Genomic DNA, 17,745 nt, shown 5'->3' on the forward strand with positions numbered 1-17,745 from the left:
GTATGTTTTGTACCCTGACTTTCTTTTGATTTCCATTTGCATGGAATATCTTTTTCCATTTCCTCACTTTCAGTCTGTATGTGTCTTTAATTAATTAATTAATTAGTCTGAACTGTGTGGCTTGTAGGATCCTAGTTCCCCAACCAGGGATTGAACCTAGGCCTGTGGCAGTGAAAGTGCTGAGCCCTAACCACTGGCCCACCAAGGAATTCCGTGTATGTGTCTTTAGATCTGAAGTGAGTCTCTTGTAGGCAGCATATATACTGGGCTTGTTTTTGTATCCTTTCAGCCACTCTATGTGTTTAGATTGGAGCATTTAATCCATTTACATTTCAAGTAATTATTGATATGTATGTTCTTTTTGCCATTTTGTTAATTGTAATTGAGTTGTTTTTGTAGTTCTTTATTGTTCCTTCCTACTTCTTTTTCTTGCTTTCCTTGTGATTTGATGACTATCTTTAGTGTTATATTTTGATTCCTTTTTCTTTTGTGTGAACATATCTATTATAGGTTCTTGGTTTGTGGTTACCATGAGGTTTATATATAGCAATCTCTATATATCCATGATTGTTTTAAATTAATGATCTATTAAGTTTGAACACATTGTAACAATCCTGTATTTTTACTCCCCACCCTTCATATTTACTGTTTTTGACATTATAATTTTCATCTTTTTGTTGTTTATCCCTTAACTGCTTATTGTGGATATAGATGATTTTACTACTTTTGTTTTTTAACCTTCCTCCTATCTTTATATTTGGCTTATTTACTACCTTTACTCTATGTTTGACTTTACTGATGAGATTTTTTCCTTTCATACTTTTCATATTTCTATTTGTGGCCTTTTCTTTTCTGCCTAGGGAAGAAGTCCCTTTAACATTTCTTGTAAAGCTGGTTTCATGGTGTTGAATTCTTAGATTTTGCTTGTCTGTAAAACCTTTTTACTCACCTTCAAATCTGAATGAAAACCTTGCCAGGTAGAATATTCTTCATTTTAGCTTTTTCCCTTTCTTCACTTTCAATACACTGTGCCACTCTCTTCTGGCCTGCAGAAAAGTCAGCTGTTAGTCTTTTGGGAGTCCCCTTCTATGTAACTGTTGCCTTTCCTTTGTGGCTTTTAATATTCTCTCTTTATTTTTACTATTTTAATTACCATGTGTCTTGGTGTGGTCCTCTTTGTGTTCATCATGTTTGGGACTCTCTGTGCTTCCTGGACCTGGATATCTGTTTCCTTTCCCAGGTCAGGGAAGTTTTCAGCTCTTATGTCTTCAAATATCTTCTCTGTTCCCTTCTCTTTCTCTTCTCCTGCTGTGACGCTTGTGATGCTAATGTTAGTACTCTTGATGTTACAGAGGTCTCTTAAACTGTTCTCATTTTTAAAAATTCTTTTTTCTTTTTTCTGTTCAGCTTCAGTAATTTCCACTACTATGTCATCCAGTTTGCTGATACATTTTTCTGTATCATCTAATCTACTGATTCCTTCTACTGTATTTTTTTACAGTCATTGTATTCTTTAGCGCTGTTTGGTTCTTTATATTTTCTAACTCTTTTTAAAAAAACTTCTAACTTCTCACTCATTCATTACACCATTCTTCTCCTGAGTTCTTTGAGCATCTTTCTGATCATTACCTTGAACTCTTTATCAGATAGATTGCTTATCTCCACTTCACTTAGTTCTTTTTCTGGGGTTTTATCTTGTTGCTTCATTTGGAACATATTCCTCTGTTGCCTTATTGTGCCTAATTTACTGTTTTTATTTCTATGTATCTGGTAGGATGGTTACATTTCCTGATCTTGGAGAAGTGGTCTTTTGTGGGAGATGTCCTATGTATCCCAGAAGTGTACTCCCCTCTGGTCAACAGAACTATATGCTCTAGGAGTGCCCCCATGTGGACTGTGCAGGCTCTTCTGTCATGGCGGGCCGATTACTATGGGTGGTCTGGTAGGCTAGGTTGGCCTCCAGTTCTGTCTTTTGCGGAGGCTACTGGCCACTGGTGGGTGGGACTGGGTCTTTAGGTGGCTGGCTATGGAGCCCCAGGGGGTCCTGGGGCTAGTGCTGGCTCACTGGTGTGTGGGACAGACTTCAGGGTGGCTGGTTACAGGCTTGGGATCCCGAATCTAGTGTTGACCTACTAGAGGGTGGGGGTGGTTCCTCACATGGCTGGCTGCTGAGTCTGTGGTGTCCCAAAGCTGGTGTCAACCCTCTGGTGAGTGGGGCCTGATCCCAGGGCAGCTGTGAGGCCTAAGGTGTCTCAGCACTGGTGTTAGTCTGCTGATGGGTGGGCTAGGTCCTGACATGTCAGGCTGTGGGACTGTCATGTTCTTGGAGCTGGTGTCTGTCTGCTGGTAGGTAAGACTGAGTTCTGGGGCTAGTGACATCTCACTGGTGGGCAGAACCAGGTCTTGGGGTCTTTGGCTGCAGGGCCCATGGGTCCTGGAACCGGTGTTGGCTTGCTGGTGTTCAGGGCTGGGGCCCAGGGTGTCCTGGAGATAGTGACAGCCCCCTGGTGAGCAGAGCCTGGTTCCAGTGTCTCTGGCTGCAAGGCCCTGGGGGTCCTGGAGTTTGTGTTGGCCTGCTGGTGGGCAGGTTTGGACCTGACAGCTGGCTGTGGGATCTTGGAGGTCCTGGGGCCAGTGCCTGTACCCTGGTGGTTGGGCTTTTGCCCTGGTTCCCAGAGTGTGTGAGATTTTGTGTGTGCCCTTTAAAAGTGGAGTTTCTATATCCTAATGCCCTCTGACTCTACTGAAAATAAGCCTACTGACTTTCAAAGCCAAACGTTCTGGGGCCTCATCTTCCTGGAGCAGGACCCTCAGGCTGGGGAGCCCAATGTGGGGCTCAGACCCCTTGCTCCTTGGGGAGAACCTCTGCACTTGTAATTATCTTCCTATTTGTGGGTCTCCTGCCTAGGGGAATAGGTCTTGACTATACCACATTCCACTCCTCTTACTCATCTCTTTGTGGTTCCTTCTTTATATCTTTAGTTGTAGGAGATCTTTTCTGCTAGACTTCAGGTCTCTCTCATCAGTAGTTGTTCTGTAAATAGTTGTAATTTTGGTGTTCCTGTGAGAGGAGGGGAGCTCAGCATCTTCCTGCTCCACCATCTTGGCCACTCTCCTGTTCATTCACTCTTTTATGCATTCAGGTATTTGCTTAGTGCCTACTATGCCTCAGGCATTGTGCCAGGTGATGGAAAGCATTTCTGATTCTTTTCCTGGAATCTCATTTTAGTAGAATCTTGCTAGAAAGAATATGAAGACACTGGGAGATCAAGCCCCAGAAAGAGAAAGTGCTCACTAAGAGAAAGAAGAAAGGGAGGGTGTTACTATGTACAGAGTTCTCTTAATTTAGAAATACCTCACGACTGTTCTGACAAGTGACTGCTTTGACTGTTCTGACGTCCCTGAGAAAACCCTGTTTGCTGAGAAAATGTCACAAGACATTTAAACTTTAACAACTACTTAAAAGATTTGGGACTTAACTTCAGTCATCAGATACACATTTTTAAAGATGATGAATATAAATTGAGATGTTTTCTTGCAACTTCCTTGCTCTTCTTTTCTCCCAGACACTTATGTTTTTGTCTATTAAAGGCAAGCATTCTGAGCCTGATCCCATCATGGGCCTTCTACAGCAGCATGTTTCAGAAGATGCTCCTGACTCGCTACATGGACTACCTCAAGCAGAATGCCAACATCAGATAGTCCTGGTGGGCTGATGTGCCACCCAACATTGCTTTCTTCACCAAGTTCTGCGTTGGCCACAGAGGACCCAGGAACAGACCAGTACCTGTCACCTCCCTGAAGCTGGAGGGCCCATGTCACAGATCCAGTACTTAAAATTCAACTTTGTTTTGCAATTTTACTCAAGTCTGGAGATCTTCGGGAGAGCTGTGATGTAAAAACATGTGTTGTGCAATGGGGTTTTAATAGTTAGAGAAGGTGAGGGTGTCTATAGGTAAAGCTGGAAAATTTTCTGTATGGGATTATAATATAATGTAGTGAGAAGAAAGCCTCTGATTCTTTGAATATTGGGAACAATTATACCTAATAATCTACTTTTATAGCTATATTAAAGAAATGTCTGAAATTACTAAACTTTATCAAGACAGTTGTAGTCCTAGGGCACTCACTGGTTCTCAAACTGGCTTCCTCAGAGACCCAGGAAACTGTCTAGGAGAAGGGGTGGGGGCAACAGCTACATCAGGACAGTTTCTGGGGACCCCTCATTTCAACTAATGCAGCACCAGATTTATCTATTTCAATTTTATTTGGGGTTCTATGGAAGACTGTGTTTATAAAAATAAAAACAGAAAATATGTTGCTAAAAGTAGTTTAAAAAACCATTGATCGGGCTTCCCTGGTGGTGCAGTGGTTGAGAGTCTGCCTGCTGATGCAGAGGATGCAGGTTCGTGCCCCGATCCGGGAGGATCCCACATGCCGCGGAGCAGCTGGGCCCGTGAGCCATGGCTGCTGAGCCTGCGCATCTGGAGCCTGTGCTCTGCAACGGGAGAGGCCACAGAAGTGAGAGGCCCTTGTACCGCAAAAACAAACAAACAAACAAACAGCAACAACAAAAAAAACCATTGCGCTAATACAGGAGTTGGTATCTGTAGAAGTGAGTTTTTACGGGTCTCCAGCCCTTGGGTTGCTGGACTGAGGGCTTTAATTGTTAATGCATATGAGGTGGTGTGTTAGGGAACTACTATCCTTCAACTCTTGAGGGAGTTGGGGGAGGATCATGCCAGCTGGTGACCCTGCATTGTCTGGCACTGGTCAAGAGTGCTTCCCCAAGACATCATCGTGTTCTAGGCACTGCCAGTGCTTGGTGGCATTTATCTTTTCTGAGAATGTCATTTGCATTTATGGTGTGAGCAAAGATTATGTGCTGCTGCTCCAGTTTTAAAAGGATTCTGGGAGATTTGGTTGGAATTTATGGGACATTTTGATGTTCTGGAGGAAAGCAGAGGATAGAACATTTAAAACCTTGGTAAGCTTAGAAAGTGGACTATATTATCATAGCTCTTATTAGACCTTCTCTGAGGAAAAGGCTGGGAAAATTTATCCATTTTAAAGTATAGATATCTACTTATATTTTCTCAGTTATGGGTAACAATAACAACTATAATACAGGACGCTTTTATGTACTGATTATTAACCTGGTGTCTTTCAGTCCTAAGCTCCACCTTTTATATTCTGATCTATGGTGATGGTCTGGGGAAGCTTCAAACTCGAGTCCTAAGACATTCACACCAGCTGGCTTTGGGTTAGATTCTGCCTAGGGGAGGCAAATTTGGGAAAGTAAAAGGAGGTAGAAGGGGCTGGGAAATTTCTTCGTGTTTGTACTTCTGTTGCCATCACTCTGGAGAGAGAACAGCTTTAGCCAGACTCAGCACCAATCAAGAGGCAGCCTGTAAGGATCTGAGCACCAGCCCCACAAAGCCCTCTTTAGGTATCTGAGCATTACCATGCAGGGGTCCCCCTCTAAGCATCCAGTTCCCAGAAGCTCCACCTCCTCCTTTTTGTTCCACTAGTCCTGCAGTTACTGATATCTGGGTTACTTAGTATCCTCTTTTTGCTCTTTCAGCCTTTCAACTTTGGTGTTACCAATTCCCTCTCTTAAATTCCCTCTGTTTGAAATACTTAGTGTGCATTTGTTTCGTTTTTGTTTTTTGTGACTGGACGTAACTGAGCCTGGACCTGACATAATCTGTCACATTGATTATCTTGCTCGATCTCTGAAGCAGGCTGGATGGGTGGAATCTCCGTTTTACAATGAAGAGTCAAAAACTCCTTATCAGTCAGTATCCCAAGAGGAAACAAAAGGCATGTTTGAGCAATTAGAGGAATTAATTGCAAATGTGTGGGAAGGGTGTAGGTAAGTCATCAGAGCTAGTAATAGAGGGGTGCTTTTACTACCCCAAGGCCTGAAGGGGCTGGGAAAGGACCAAATACTAGGAGAGAGAGAGAGAGAAAGGGAACTGTGTAAGAAGCACTGCCTCAGAGGAACTGCAACCTTTGGCTGAGAGATGCTGCCAGGCGGTGGCCACTCCATAGAGAGGCAGAGGGGAATTGCGATACTGTGGTTTAGAATGAGAAATATATATTTCATTTTCATTCCCATTCTTTGGAATTTCCTAAGTGATAAGAGCAACAAATGTGTCAATTTTTATTCATAATGAGCCCCTTTCAACTGCACTTGAGTTTAAGTTAATGAGGTGGCTTTTAGAAAGCCCCTAAAGATGACAGTTGGTTGCCAGGGGAACCAATCATGTGATTAGAGTTGGAACTTTTAGCCCCACTCTTCAACCTTTGGGGAGGGAAGAAGGGTGGAGATTGAGTTCAATCACCAATGGCCAATGATTTAATCAATCATGCCTATCATGAAGCCTCCATAAAATAGGAACTATAACTATGGGGCTTAGAGAACTTCTGGGTTAGTGAACATGTGGAGGTGCTGGGAAGGTGTTGTGCCCACAGAGGGCGTGGAAGCTCTACACCCCTTCCCACATACTTTAACCTATGCTGCTCTTTCCTCTGGCTGTTCTTGAGTTGTATTCCTTTATACATAAACTGGAAATCTAGTAAGTAAACTGGTTTCCTCAGTTCTGTGAGCCATTCTAGCAAATGACCAAACCTGAGGAGGGGTTGTGGGAACTTCTGATTTACAGCCAGTTGGTCAGAAGCCCAGATAACAGCCTAGACTTGCAATTGACATATGAAGTGGGAGCAGTCTTGAGGGACTGAGCCCTTAACCTGTGGGATCTGATGCTATCTTCAGGTAGATAGTGTCAGAATTGAGTTGAATTGTAAGACATCCAGCAGGTGGCCAAGAATTGCTTGCTGTGGGAAAATCTCCCTGCACAGTTGGTGATCAGAATTACTTGAGAGTAGAGAGAGCGTTGAGTGGAAAAACAGGGTGTTTTACCTTTACTGGAATGATACCCAAACTTCATTCTCCTGCTGTCTTCTGGGCCTCCTGCTGGTGCCTCCCATTGGTCACATCCAACTGGAAGCTCACTGATGTAAATCATAAGGTTAATCTCCTGAGATACCAAGTTTGGGGTGGGGATGGGGAAGGGTAGAGGCTGGATCTGGAGAAAACGGATGCAACATAAGCCCCACATATTAGGTGATTTGTCCAAGTCGTACCATTAATAGTTGGTAGCACCTGGATTGGGACACTGGGCTTCTTTCTTACCACACTTCACTCTATGTTTCAAAAGGGGTAAAACTTTAAGCCAAAAGAGTAAGTATCTCATTGTGGAATTTATGGTATCAGCAAAGTGGGGGGTATTTTACAGACATTAAAGGCTAATCTACTTAAACGTGAGACAATCATGTTTGCTTGCTGTACCAGTTATTACTGCTGTGTAATAAGTGATGACCAACTTAGTAGCATAAAATGACAACAATTTTCTTGTGCTTACAGATTTTGTGGGTCAGAAAGGGCACAGTGGGAAGGTTTGTTTTGCTCCATGATATCTGGGGGCTCAGCTGGGAAGACTCAATGACTGGAAATAATTCAGCTTCTGGAGCTAGAATCATCTGAAGGGTTGCTTAGTTACATGTCTGGCAATTGATGGGAGTTGCTGCCTGGGACCCCAGATGGGGCTTCAGGATAGAAACCTACACATGGCTTCTCTAAATGCAGCTTGGTTTTCCTCACAGCATGGTGGCTGGGTTCCAAGAATGAGCATCCCAAAGAAAACTAGGAGGAAGCCATACTGTTTATATGACTTAACCTTGGAAGTCACATGGCATCATTTGAAAGCCCTCCCAGATTCAATGAGAGGGAACACAAACCCCACCTCTTGATGGGAGAAGTATCACATGTAATAGGAAATATTGTTGTGACCATCTCTGGAAAATACAACGAGCCACACTAATTAATCTTGTTTGTCCTGGCCTATATCAATTATGGAGAGTTACTTGGCATTTCAACTATTGATGGAGCAACTTATAAAAGTGTAGATATTGTGTTTCAAAACATTTACTTCAATCCCTGGTAAATTTGCCTTTGGGGAAGAACTTCTACAACCAGCAGCTTAGGTGAGAAAAGGAATGCAGTTCAGCTAATAAAACCTGGGGCAGATGTTAGAGATAAATTTTTGGTTGTGTGATATAGGGGTTTTTCCAATGTATTAATCCTGGGTAGATTTGAATGATTGATTATCTAAAAAGCTTTTTGAGGGTCTTTAAGAGAGCATTTCCTCATAGGAAAAGCCCTAAGATGTTGGACTGGATGAAATGAGGGTAGAAAAATTCTGTATTTTAAGGTCTTTATTCCCATCACCACTAGCACTAGATAATAACTAACATTTGTTGAGTACTAATAATGTGTCAGGGACTATGTAAGTCCTTCCTATATAATAACTTAGGAAGTAGGTAGGTAATCATATTATTATTGCCTTCATTTTACAGATGAGGAAACTGAAGCACAGAAAAGTTGAGTAACTCATACCGATTCACCTGACCAGTGAGTGACAGAGCTGGGATATGACGTGCGTCCTCTTCCAGCATCTGTAGGCTAAATAAAGCACTATAGTATAGCCCTAACTGTCTGGATAAGGTTCTTTAATTGGGAGTAATGGCAAGGGGTGAACACTATTGCCCCCAACTTTGTATTTTTCACTTTCACATGTCCTGGAGAGAGGGGAAGAATTGGGCTTTGCAACCAGGACCACGTGTCTTGATTTCAACACTGACTATTTTCCAAATTTACCATCATCTGGGAATCATTTGGGAACAGCGAGGCTTGCCAAACTTCACAGAACTTTTGTTTCTGCTGAGGAGTACTGAGCTCTTGTTTCTTGCCTGATTCTCTTCTTTTTGTTTGGAGGTCTTGGGAGCCTGAGGCACAGCATCAGCAGCTGGTCATTCTTCCAGCCTTCCATCTGTATTACCTCCCTGGATGCCAAAGGCGGAAGAATCCCTCTGACAACACTTGGAGCAGGAAAATGAGTTGATTATGGGCTGCTGCTCTGAAAAAGTTGGGAGCTGTTGCTGGGGCAGTTCCCTGAGGTATCATCCATTTCTTGTTCTTGTGGGATGGGAACCAGAACGCCCCACTTCAAAAAGACTTTTTTAGCCAGAGCTTGCCAGAGAAAGCTGAAGACGGTCATCCCAAGGTCAGTATGATTTTAATCATGTTTGTCTGCTTCCGATGCCAAAAAAGATGATTATTCTCATTGTAGTTTATCCACTGTGCTTAGGGCACAGTCTGTTTTAACTTGTGACTGCCCTCTAATGGTCTAGGACAGAGATTGTTGGGTTTTTTCTTTATAATCCTATAGGACTTTTAGAACAGAATTCAATTTGGAGAAAGAAATCTCTCGAATTATTTTTAGTTCTTTTTTAAAAAAATTAAGGTATACTTGACATATAACATAATATTAGTTTCAAGTGTACAACATAATTCGATACATGTATATAAAATGATCAGCACAATAAGTTTAATTAACATTCATCATCACACATGTTCACAAAATTTTTTTCTTGTGATGAGAACATTTAAGATCTACTCTCTTAACCCCTTTCAAATATACAACACAGTATTGTTACCTTTAGTCACCATGCTGCACATTATATCACCAGGACTTGCTTATTTCATAACCTTTTGACCACCCTCACCCCCCACCCCCACCCCACACCATGCCTCTGCTAACCATCAGTCTGCTCTCTGTATCTATGAATTTGGGTTTTTAAAAAAGATTCCACATGTACAGGAGATCATACTGTATTTATCTTTTCTGTCTGACTTGTTTGTCTTAGCATAATGCCCTCAAGGTCCAGCCTTCAATTCTTTCTTTTTTTGAGCTACTTTTGTGAGTGTGTGTGTTTGTGTATCTGTGTACAGCATCATCAAGAGAGAAAGAGGAGGAGAGAAGAGGAGAGGAACTGTTTCAGTTTCACACACTCTGACAAGATGGCCAACAATGGGCCAAGGCACTTAGCCTCTCCAGTAAAATTACCTCAGCAGTAAAATTAGAAGATTTTATCACATGATCTATAACTTTCAATTCAGCTCTTATAGTCTATGCATCTCAAGTAAGTTTTGCAAATAAACTTTCTTTCTCAATCCTTAAAAAATAATTTTCCTGATTATAAAATACATGTAGTATAGGAAATATAGAAACTATAGAAGAAAAAGAAGAAAATAAAAACCACCATTTATCCCACCACCCAATATTAGCCATTCTTCATTGATTATGGATTTTCTTTTATAAATTTTCTCTGTGTGTGTGTCTAAGTGCAGATTTTATATTCTGCCTCTCCCCTTAAGATTATAGCATGAGATTTCTTTGTGTTAATCAGTATTCAGAAAATGATTTACAATGGTTACTTAAATGACTCAATATCGTTTATTTCACCATGTTTTTTTTTTTTTTTTTTTGCTTTGCATTTAGGTATTTTCTTATTTTTAAAATCTTGAAAATAACTTACACCAATATACATCCTTTTTTTTCTTCTTCTTTTTTTTTTTTTGTGGTACGCGGGCCTCTCACTGCTGTGGCCTCTCCCGTTGTGGCATGTGGGATCTTCCTGGACCAGGGCATGAACCGGTATCCCCTGCATCAGCAGGCGGACTCTCAACCACTGTGCCACCAGTGAAGCCCCACCAATATACATCCTTTATATGCATCTTTTTTACAGTTGTTGATGTTGATGTTTTGAGTATTTTTATAATGGCTTTACTAATTCACATACTATACAATTCACCCATTTAAAGCATACACTTTGATTGTTTTTAGTATATTCAAAAAGTTGTGCAGCCATTGGCACAATTAATTTTAGAACAATTTTTTTACATTTCATCACCCCACATAGGAACGCCATGCCCATCAGCCGTCGCTCCCCATTCCACATGCCCCCTCCCCAGCACCACACAACCACTAATCTACTTTCTGTCTCTATGGATTTGCCTATTTTGGACTTTTAGTATAACTGGAGTCATATAATATGTGGGTTTTTTTATTGGCTTCTTTCACTTAGCATAATGTTTTCAAGGTTTATCCATGTTGTAGCAGATATCAGTACTTCATTACTTTTTAGTGCTGAATAATATTCTATTGTATGAATAATATCACATTTTGTCAGTTGATCAGTTGATGGACATTTAGGTTATTTCTACTTTTTAGCTATTATAAATAATGATACTATGAACATTTGCGTACAAATTTTTGTGTGGACATATATTTTCATTTATCTTGGGTATATACCTAGGAGTGGAATTGCTGGGTGGTGTGGTAACTCTATGTTTGAACTTTTGAGGAACTGCCACACTGTTTTCCAAAGTGGTGATACCATTTTTACATTACCACCAGCAGTGTATGAGGGTTCCAATTCCTCTACATCCTCACCAGCACTTGTTATTGTCTATCTTTTAAATTATAGCCATCCTAGTGGATATGAAGTGATACCTCACTGTGGTTTTGATTTTCATTTCCTTGGTGGCTAATGATGTTGAGAATATTTCTAAGTCCTTATTGACCATTCATTTTCTTTGGAGAAATATATACTCAGATTGCCCTTTTTTTTTTTTTAATTTAACATCTTTATTGGAGTGTAATTGCTTTACAATGGTGTGTTAGTTTCTGCTTTATAACAAAGTGAATCAGTTATACATATACATATATCCCCATATCTCTTCCCTCTTGCATCTCCCTCCCTCCAACCCACCCTATCCCACCCCTCTAGGTGGTCACAAAGCACGGAGCTGATCTCCCTGTGCTATGCGGCTGCTTCCCACTAGCTATCTATTTTACATTTGGTAGTATATATATGTCCATGACACTCTCTCACTTTGTCCCAGCCTACCTTACCCCCTCCCTGTGTCCTCAAGTTCATTCTCTAGTAGGTCTGCGTCTTTACTCCCATCTTGCCCCTAGGTTCTTCAAGACCATTTTTTTTTTTAGATTCCATACATATGTGTTAGCATACGGTATTTGTTTTTCTCCTTCTGACTTACTTCACTCTATATGACAGACTCTAGGTCCATCCAACTCACTACAAATAACTCAAATTTCATTTCTTTTTATGGCTGAGTAATATTCCATTGTATATACGTGCCACATCTTCTTTATCCATTCATCTGTTGATGGACACCTAGATTGCTTCCATGTCCTGGCTATGGTAAATAAACCTGCAATGAACATTGTGGTACATGACTCTTTTTGAATTATGGTTTTCTCAGGGTACAGCCCCAGCAGTGGGATTGCTGGGTCTTATGGTAGTTCTATTTTTAGTTTTTTAAGGAACCTCCATACTCCTCTCAATAGTGGCTGTATCAATTTACATTCCCACCAACAGTACAAGAGGGTTCCCTTTTCTCCACACCCTCTCCAGCATTTATTGTTTGTAGATATTTTGATGATGGCCATTCTGACTGGTGTGAGATGATATCACATTGTAGTTTTGATTTACATTTCTCTAATGATTAATGATGTTGAGCATTCTTTCATTTGTTTGCTGGCAATCTGTATATCTTCTTTGGAGAAATGTCTGTTTAGGTCTGCCCATTTTGGGATTGGGTTGTTTGTTTTTTTGATATTGAGCTGCATGAGCTGCTTGTAAATTTTGGAGATTAATCCTTTGTCAGTTGCTTCATTTGCAAATATTTTCTCCCATTCTGAGGGTTGTCTTTTGGTCTTGTTTATGGTTCCCTTTGCTGTACAAAAGCTTTTAAGTTTCATTAGGTCCCATTTGTTTATTTGTGTTTTTATTTCCACTTCTCTAGGAGGTGGGTCAAAAAGGATTTTGCTGTGATTTATGTCATAGAGTGTTCTGCCTATGTTTTCCTCTAAGAGTTTGATAGTGTCTGGCCTTACATTTAGGCATTTAATCCATTTTGAGTTTATTTTTGTGTATGGTGTTAGACAGTGTTCTAATTTCATTCTTTTACATGAAGCTGCCCAGTTTTCACAGCACCACTTATTAAAGATGCTGTCTGGGCTTCCCTGGTGGCGCAGTGGTTGAGAGTCTGCCTGCGGATGCAGGGGACATGGGTTCATGTCCCGGTCTGGGAAGATCCCACATGCTGTGGAGCGGCTGGGCCCGTGAGCCATGGCCGCTGAGCCTGCGCATCTGGAGCCTGTGCTCCACAATGGGAGAGGCCACAACAGTGAGAGGCTCGCCTACTGCAAAAAAAAAGAAAAAAAAAAAGAGGCTGTCTTTTCTCCATTGTATATTTTTTGCCTCCTTTATCAAAGATAAGTTGATCATATATGCGTGGGTTTATCTCTGGGATTTCTATCCTGTTCCATTGATCTATATTTCTGTTTTTGTGCCAGTACCATACTGTCTTGGTTACTGTAGCTTTGTAGTATAGTCTGAAGTCAGGGAGCCTGATTCTTCCAGCTCCGTTTTTCTTTCTCAAGATTGCTTTGGCTATTCGGGGTCTTTTGTGTTTCCATACAAATTGTGAAATTTTTTGTTCTAGTTCTGTGAAAAATGCCAGTGGTAGTTTGATAGGGATTGCATTGGATCTGTAGATTGCTTTGGGTAGTAGAGACATTTTCACAATGTTGATTATTCCAATCCAAGAACATGGTATATCTCTCCATCTGTTGGTATTGTCTTTAATTTCTTTCATCAATGTCTTATAGTTTTCTGCATACAGGTCTTTTGTCTGCCTAGGTAGGTTTATTCCTAGGTATTTTATTCTTTGTGTTACAATGGTAGATGGGAGTGTTTTCTTAATTTCACTATCAGATTTTTCATCATTAGTGTATAGGAATGCAAGAGATTTCTGTGCATTGATTTTGTATCCTGCTACTTTACCAAATTCATTCATTAGCTCTAGTAGCTTTCTGGTAGCATCTTTAGGATTCTCCATGTATAGTATCATGTCATCTGCAAACAGTGACAGCTTTACTTCTTCTTTTCTGATTTGGATTCCTTTTATTTCTTTTTCTTCTCTGATTGCTGTGGCTAAAACTTCCAAAACTATGTTGAATAATAGTGGTGAGGGGGGCAACCTTGTCTTGTTCGTGATCTTAGTGGAAATGGTTTCAGTTGTTCACCATTGAGGACGATGTTGGCTGTGGGTTTGTCATATATGGCCTTTATTATGTTGAGGTAAGTTCCCTCTCTGCCTACTTTCTGGAGGTTTTTTTTTAATCACAAATGGTTGATGAATTTTGTCAAAAGCTTTCTCTGCATCTATTGAGATGATCATACAGTTTTTCTCCTTCAATTTGTTAATATAGTGTATCACATTGATTGATTTTCATATTTGAAGAATCCTTGCATTCCTGGGGTAAACCCCACTTGATCATGGTGTATGATCCTTTTAATGTGGTGTTGGATTCTGTTTGCTAGTATTTTGTTGAGGATTGTTGCATCTATATTCATCAGAGATATTGGCCTGTAGTTTTCTTTCCTTGTGACATCTTTTTTTTTTTTTTTTTTTCTGTACACAGGCCTCTTGCTATTGTGGCCTCTCACGTTGTGGAGCACAGGCTCCGGACGCACAGGCTCAGTGGCCATGGCTCATGGGCCCAGCCACTCCACGGCATGTGGGATCTTCCTGGACCAGAGCAGAAACCTGTATCCCCTGCATCGGCAGGTGGACTCTAAACCACTGCGCCACCAGAGAAGCCCTCCTTGTGACATCTTTGTCTGGTTTTGGTATCAGGGTGATGGTGGCCCCATAGAATTAGTTTGGGAGTGTTTGTCCCTCTGCTATATTTTGGAAGAGTTTGAGAAGAATAGGTGTTAGCTGTTCTCTATATGTTTGATAGAATTTGCCTGTGAAGGCATCTAGTCTTTGGGTTTTGTTTGTTGGAAGACTTTTAATCACAGTTTCAATTTTAGTGCTTGTGATTGGTCTGTTCATATTTTCTATTTCATCCTGGTTCAGTCTCAGAAGGTTGTGTATTTCTAAGAATGTGTCCATTTCTTCCAGGTTGTCCATTTTATTGGCATATAGTTGCTTGTAGTAATCTCTCATGATTCTTTGTATTTCTACAGTATCAGTTGTTACTTCTCCTTTTTCATTTCTAATTCTATTGATTTGAGTCTTCTCTCATTTTTTCCTTGATGAGTCTGGCTAATTGTTTATCAATTTTGTTTTTCTTCTCAAAGAACCAGCTTTTAGTTTTATTGATCTTTGCTATTGTTTCCTTAATTTCTTTTTCATTTATTTGTGATCTGATCTTTATAATTTCTTTCCTTCTGCTAACTTTGGGGTTTTTTGATCTTCTTTCTCTAATTGTTGTAGGTGTAAGTTTAGGTTGTTTATTTGAGATGTTTCTTGTTTATTGAAGTAGGATTGTATTGCTATAAACTTCCCTCTTAGAACTGCTTTTGCTGCATCCCATAAGTTTTGGGTCATCGTGTTTTCATTGTCATTTGTTTCTAGGTTTTTTTTTATTTCCTCTTTGATTTCATCAGTGATCTCTTGGTTATTAAGTAGTGTATTGTTTAGCCTCCATGTGTATGTATATTTTACAGATTTTTTCCTGTAACTGATATCTAGTCTCATAGTGTTGTGGTCAGAAAAGATACTTGATCCAATTTCAATTTTCTTAAATTTACCAAGCCTTGATTTGTGAACCAAGATATGATCTATCCTGGAGATTGTTCCATGAGCACTTGAGAAGAAAGTGTATTTTGTTGTTTTGGAATGGAATGTCCTATAAATATCAATTAAGGCCATCTTGTTTAATGTATCATTTAAAGATTGTGTTTCCTTATTTATTTTCATTTTGGATGATCTGTCCATTGTTGAAGGTGGGGTGTTAAAGTCCCCTAATATGATTGTTTTACTGTCGATTTCCCCTTTTATGCCTGTTAGTATTTGCCTCATGTATTGAGGTGCTCCTGTGTTGGGTATATAAATATTTACAATTGTTATATCTTCTTCTTGGATTGATCCCTTGATCATTATGTAGTGTCCTTCTTTGTCTCTTGTAATAGTCTTTGTTTTAAAGTCTATTTTGTGTAATGTGAGAATTGCTACTCCAGGTTTCTTTTGATTTCCATTTGTATGGAATATCTTTTTCCATCCCCTCACTTTCAGTCTGTATGTGTCCCTAGGTCTGAAATGGGTCTCTTGTTGACAGCATATATATGGGTCTTGTTTTTGTATCCATTCAGCCAGTCTATGTCTTTGGTTGGAACATTTAATCCATTTACATTTAAGGTCATTATTGATATGTATGTTCCTTTTACCATTTTCTTTCTTTTTTTTTTTTTTTAATGTTTGCTTTTTTAATTAATTAGTTTATTTATTTATTTATTTTTTGCTGTGTTGGTTCTTCGTTTCTGTGCGAGGGCTTTCTCCAGTTGTGGCAAGTGGGGGCCACTCTTCATCGCGGTGCGCGGGCCTCTCACCACCGTGGCCTCTCTTGTTGTGGAGTACAGGCTCCAGACGCGCAGGCTTAGTAGTTGTGGCTCACGGGCCTAGTTGCTCTGCGACATGTGGGATCTTCCCAGACCAGGGCTCGAACCCGTGTCCCCTGCATTAGCAGGCAGATTCTCAACCACTGCGCCACCAGGGAAGCCCTACCATTTTCTTAATTATTTTGGGTTTGTTTTTGTAGGTCTTTTCCTTCTATTGTGTCTCCTGTCTAGAGAAGTTCCTTTAGCATTTGTTGTAAAGGTGGTTTGGTGGTGCTGAATTCTCTTAGCTTTTGCTTGTCTGTAAAGGTTTTAATTTCTCCATCAAATCTGAATGAGATCCCTGCTGGGTAGAGTATTCTTGAGTGTAGATTTTTCCCTTTTATCACTTTAAATATGTCCTGCCACTCCCTTCTGGCTTGCAGAGTTTCTGCTGAAATATCAGCTGTTAACCTTATGGGGATTCCCTTTTATGTTATTTGTTGTTTTCCCTTCCTGTTTTTAATATTTTTTCTTTGTATTTAATTTTTGATAGTTTGATTAGTATGTGTCTTGTCGTGTTTCTCCTTGGATTTATCCTGTATGGGATTTTCTGTGCTTCCTGGACTCGATTAACTATTTCCTTTCCCATATTAGGGAAGTTTTTAACTATAATCTTTTCAAATATTTTCTCAGTCCCTTTCTTTTTCTCTTCTTCTTCTCGGACCCCTATCATTCGAATGTTGGTATATTTAATGTTGTCCCAGAGGTCTCTGTGACTGTCCTCAATTCTTTTCATTCTTTTTTCTTTATTCTGCTCTGCAATAGGTATTTCCAGTATTTTATCTTCCAGGTCACTTATCCGTTCTTCTCCCTCAGTTATTCTGCTATTCATCCCTTCTAGAGAATTTTAATTTCATTTATTGCATTGTTCATCATTGTTTGTTTGCTCTTTAGTTCTTCTAGGTGCTTGTTAAACATTTCTTGTATTTTTTCCATTCTGTTTCCAAGATTTGGATCATGTTTACCATCATTATTCTGAATTCTTTTTCAGGTAGACTGCCTATTTCCTCTTCATTTGTTAGGTCTGGTGTGTTTTTGCCTTGCTCCTTCATCTGCTGTGTGTTTCTCTGTCTTCTTGTTTTGCTTAACTTACTGAGTTTTGGGTCTCCTTTTCGCAGGCTCCAGGTTCATAGTTCTTGGTGTTTTTGGTGTCTACCCTCAGTGGCTAAGGTTGGTTCAGTGGGTTGTGTAGGTTTCCTTGTGGAGGGGACTAGTGCCTGTGCTCTGGTGGATGAGGCTGGATCTTGTCTTTCTGGTGGGCAGGTCCACATCTTGTGGTGTGTTTTGGGGTTTCTGTGACCTTATAATGATTTTAGGCAAACTCTCTGCTAATGGGTGGGCTTGTGTTCCTGTGTTGCTAGT

At 40.3% G+C, this 17,745-nt stretch overlaps 1 protein-coding gene across 1 annotated transcript in view; it reads left to right on the forward strand.

Moving 5' to 3' along the window:
- HSD17B3 (hydroxysteroid 17-beta dehydrogenase 3) overlaps positions 1 to 4,183 on the forward strand; it is a gene marked incomplete at its 5' end in the record, with an annotated part of 53,166 nt that extends 48,983 nt beyond the window's left edge. Inside the window, one exon of the mRNA XM_081236968.1 lies at positions 3,592 to 4,183. Within this exon, the coding sequence (XP_081093094.1) occupies positions 3,592 to 3,702 (111 nt within the window). The 3' untranslated portion in view covers positions 3,703 to 4,183. The remainder of the gene's footprint in view (positions 1 to 3,591) is intronic.
- Between the last annotated feature and the right edge of the window lie 13,562 nt (positions 4,184 to 17,745).

The sequence above is a fragment of the Mesoplodon bidens genome (assembly GCF_964165515.1).
Source record: "Mesoplodon bidens genome assembly, chromosome: 6".
NCBI classification, from domain to species: Eukaryota; Metazoa; Chordata; class Mammalia; order Artiodactyla; family Ziphiidae; genus Mesoplodon; species Mesoplodon bidens.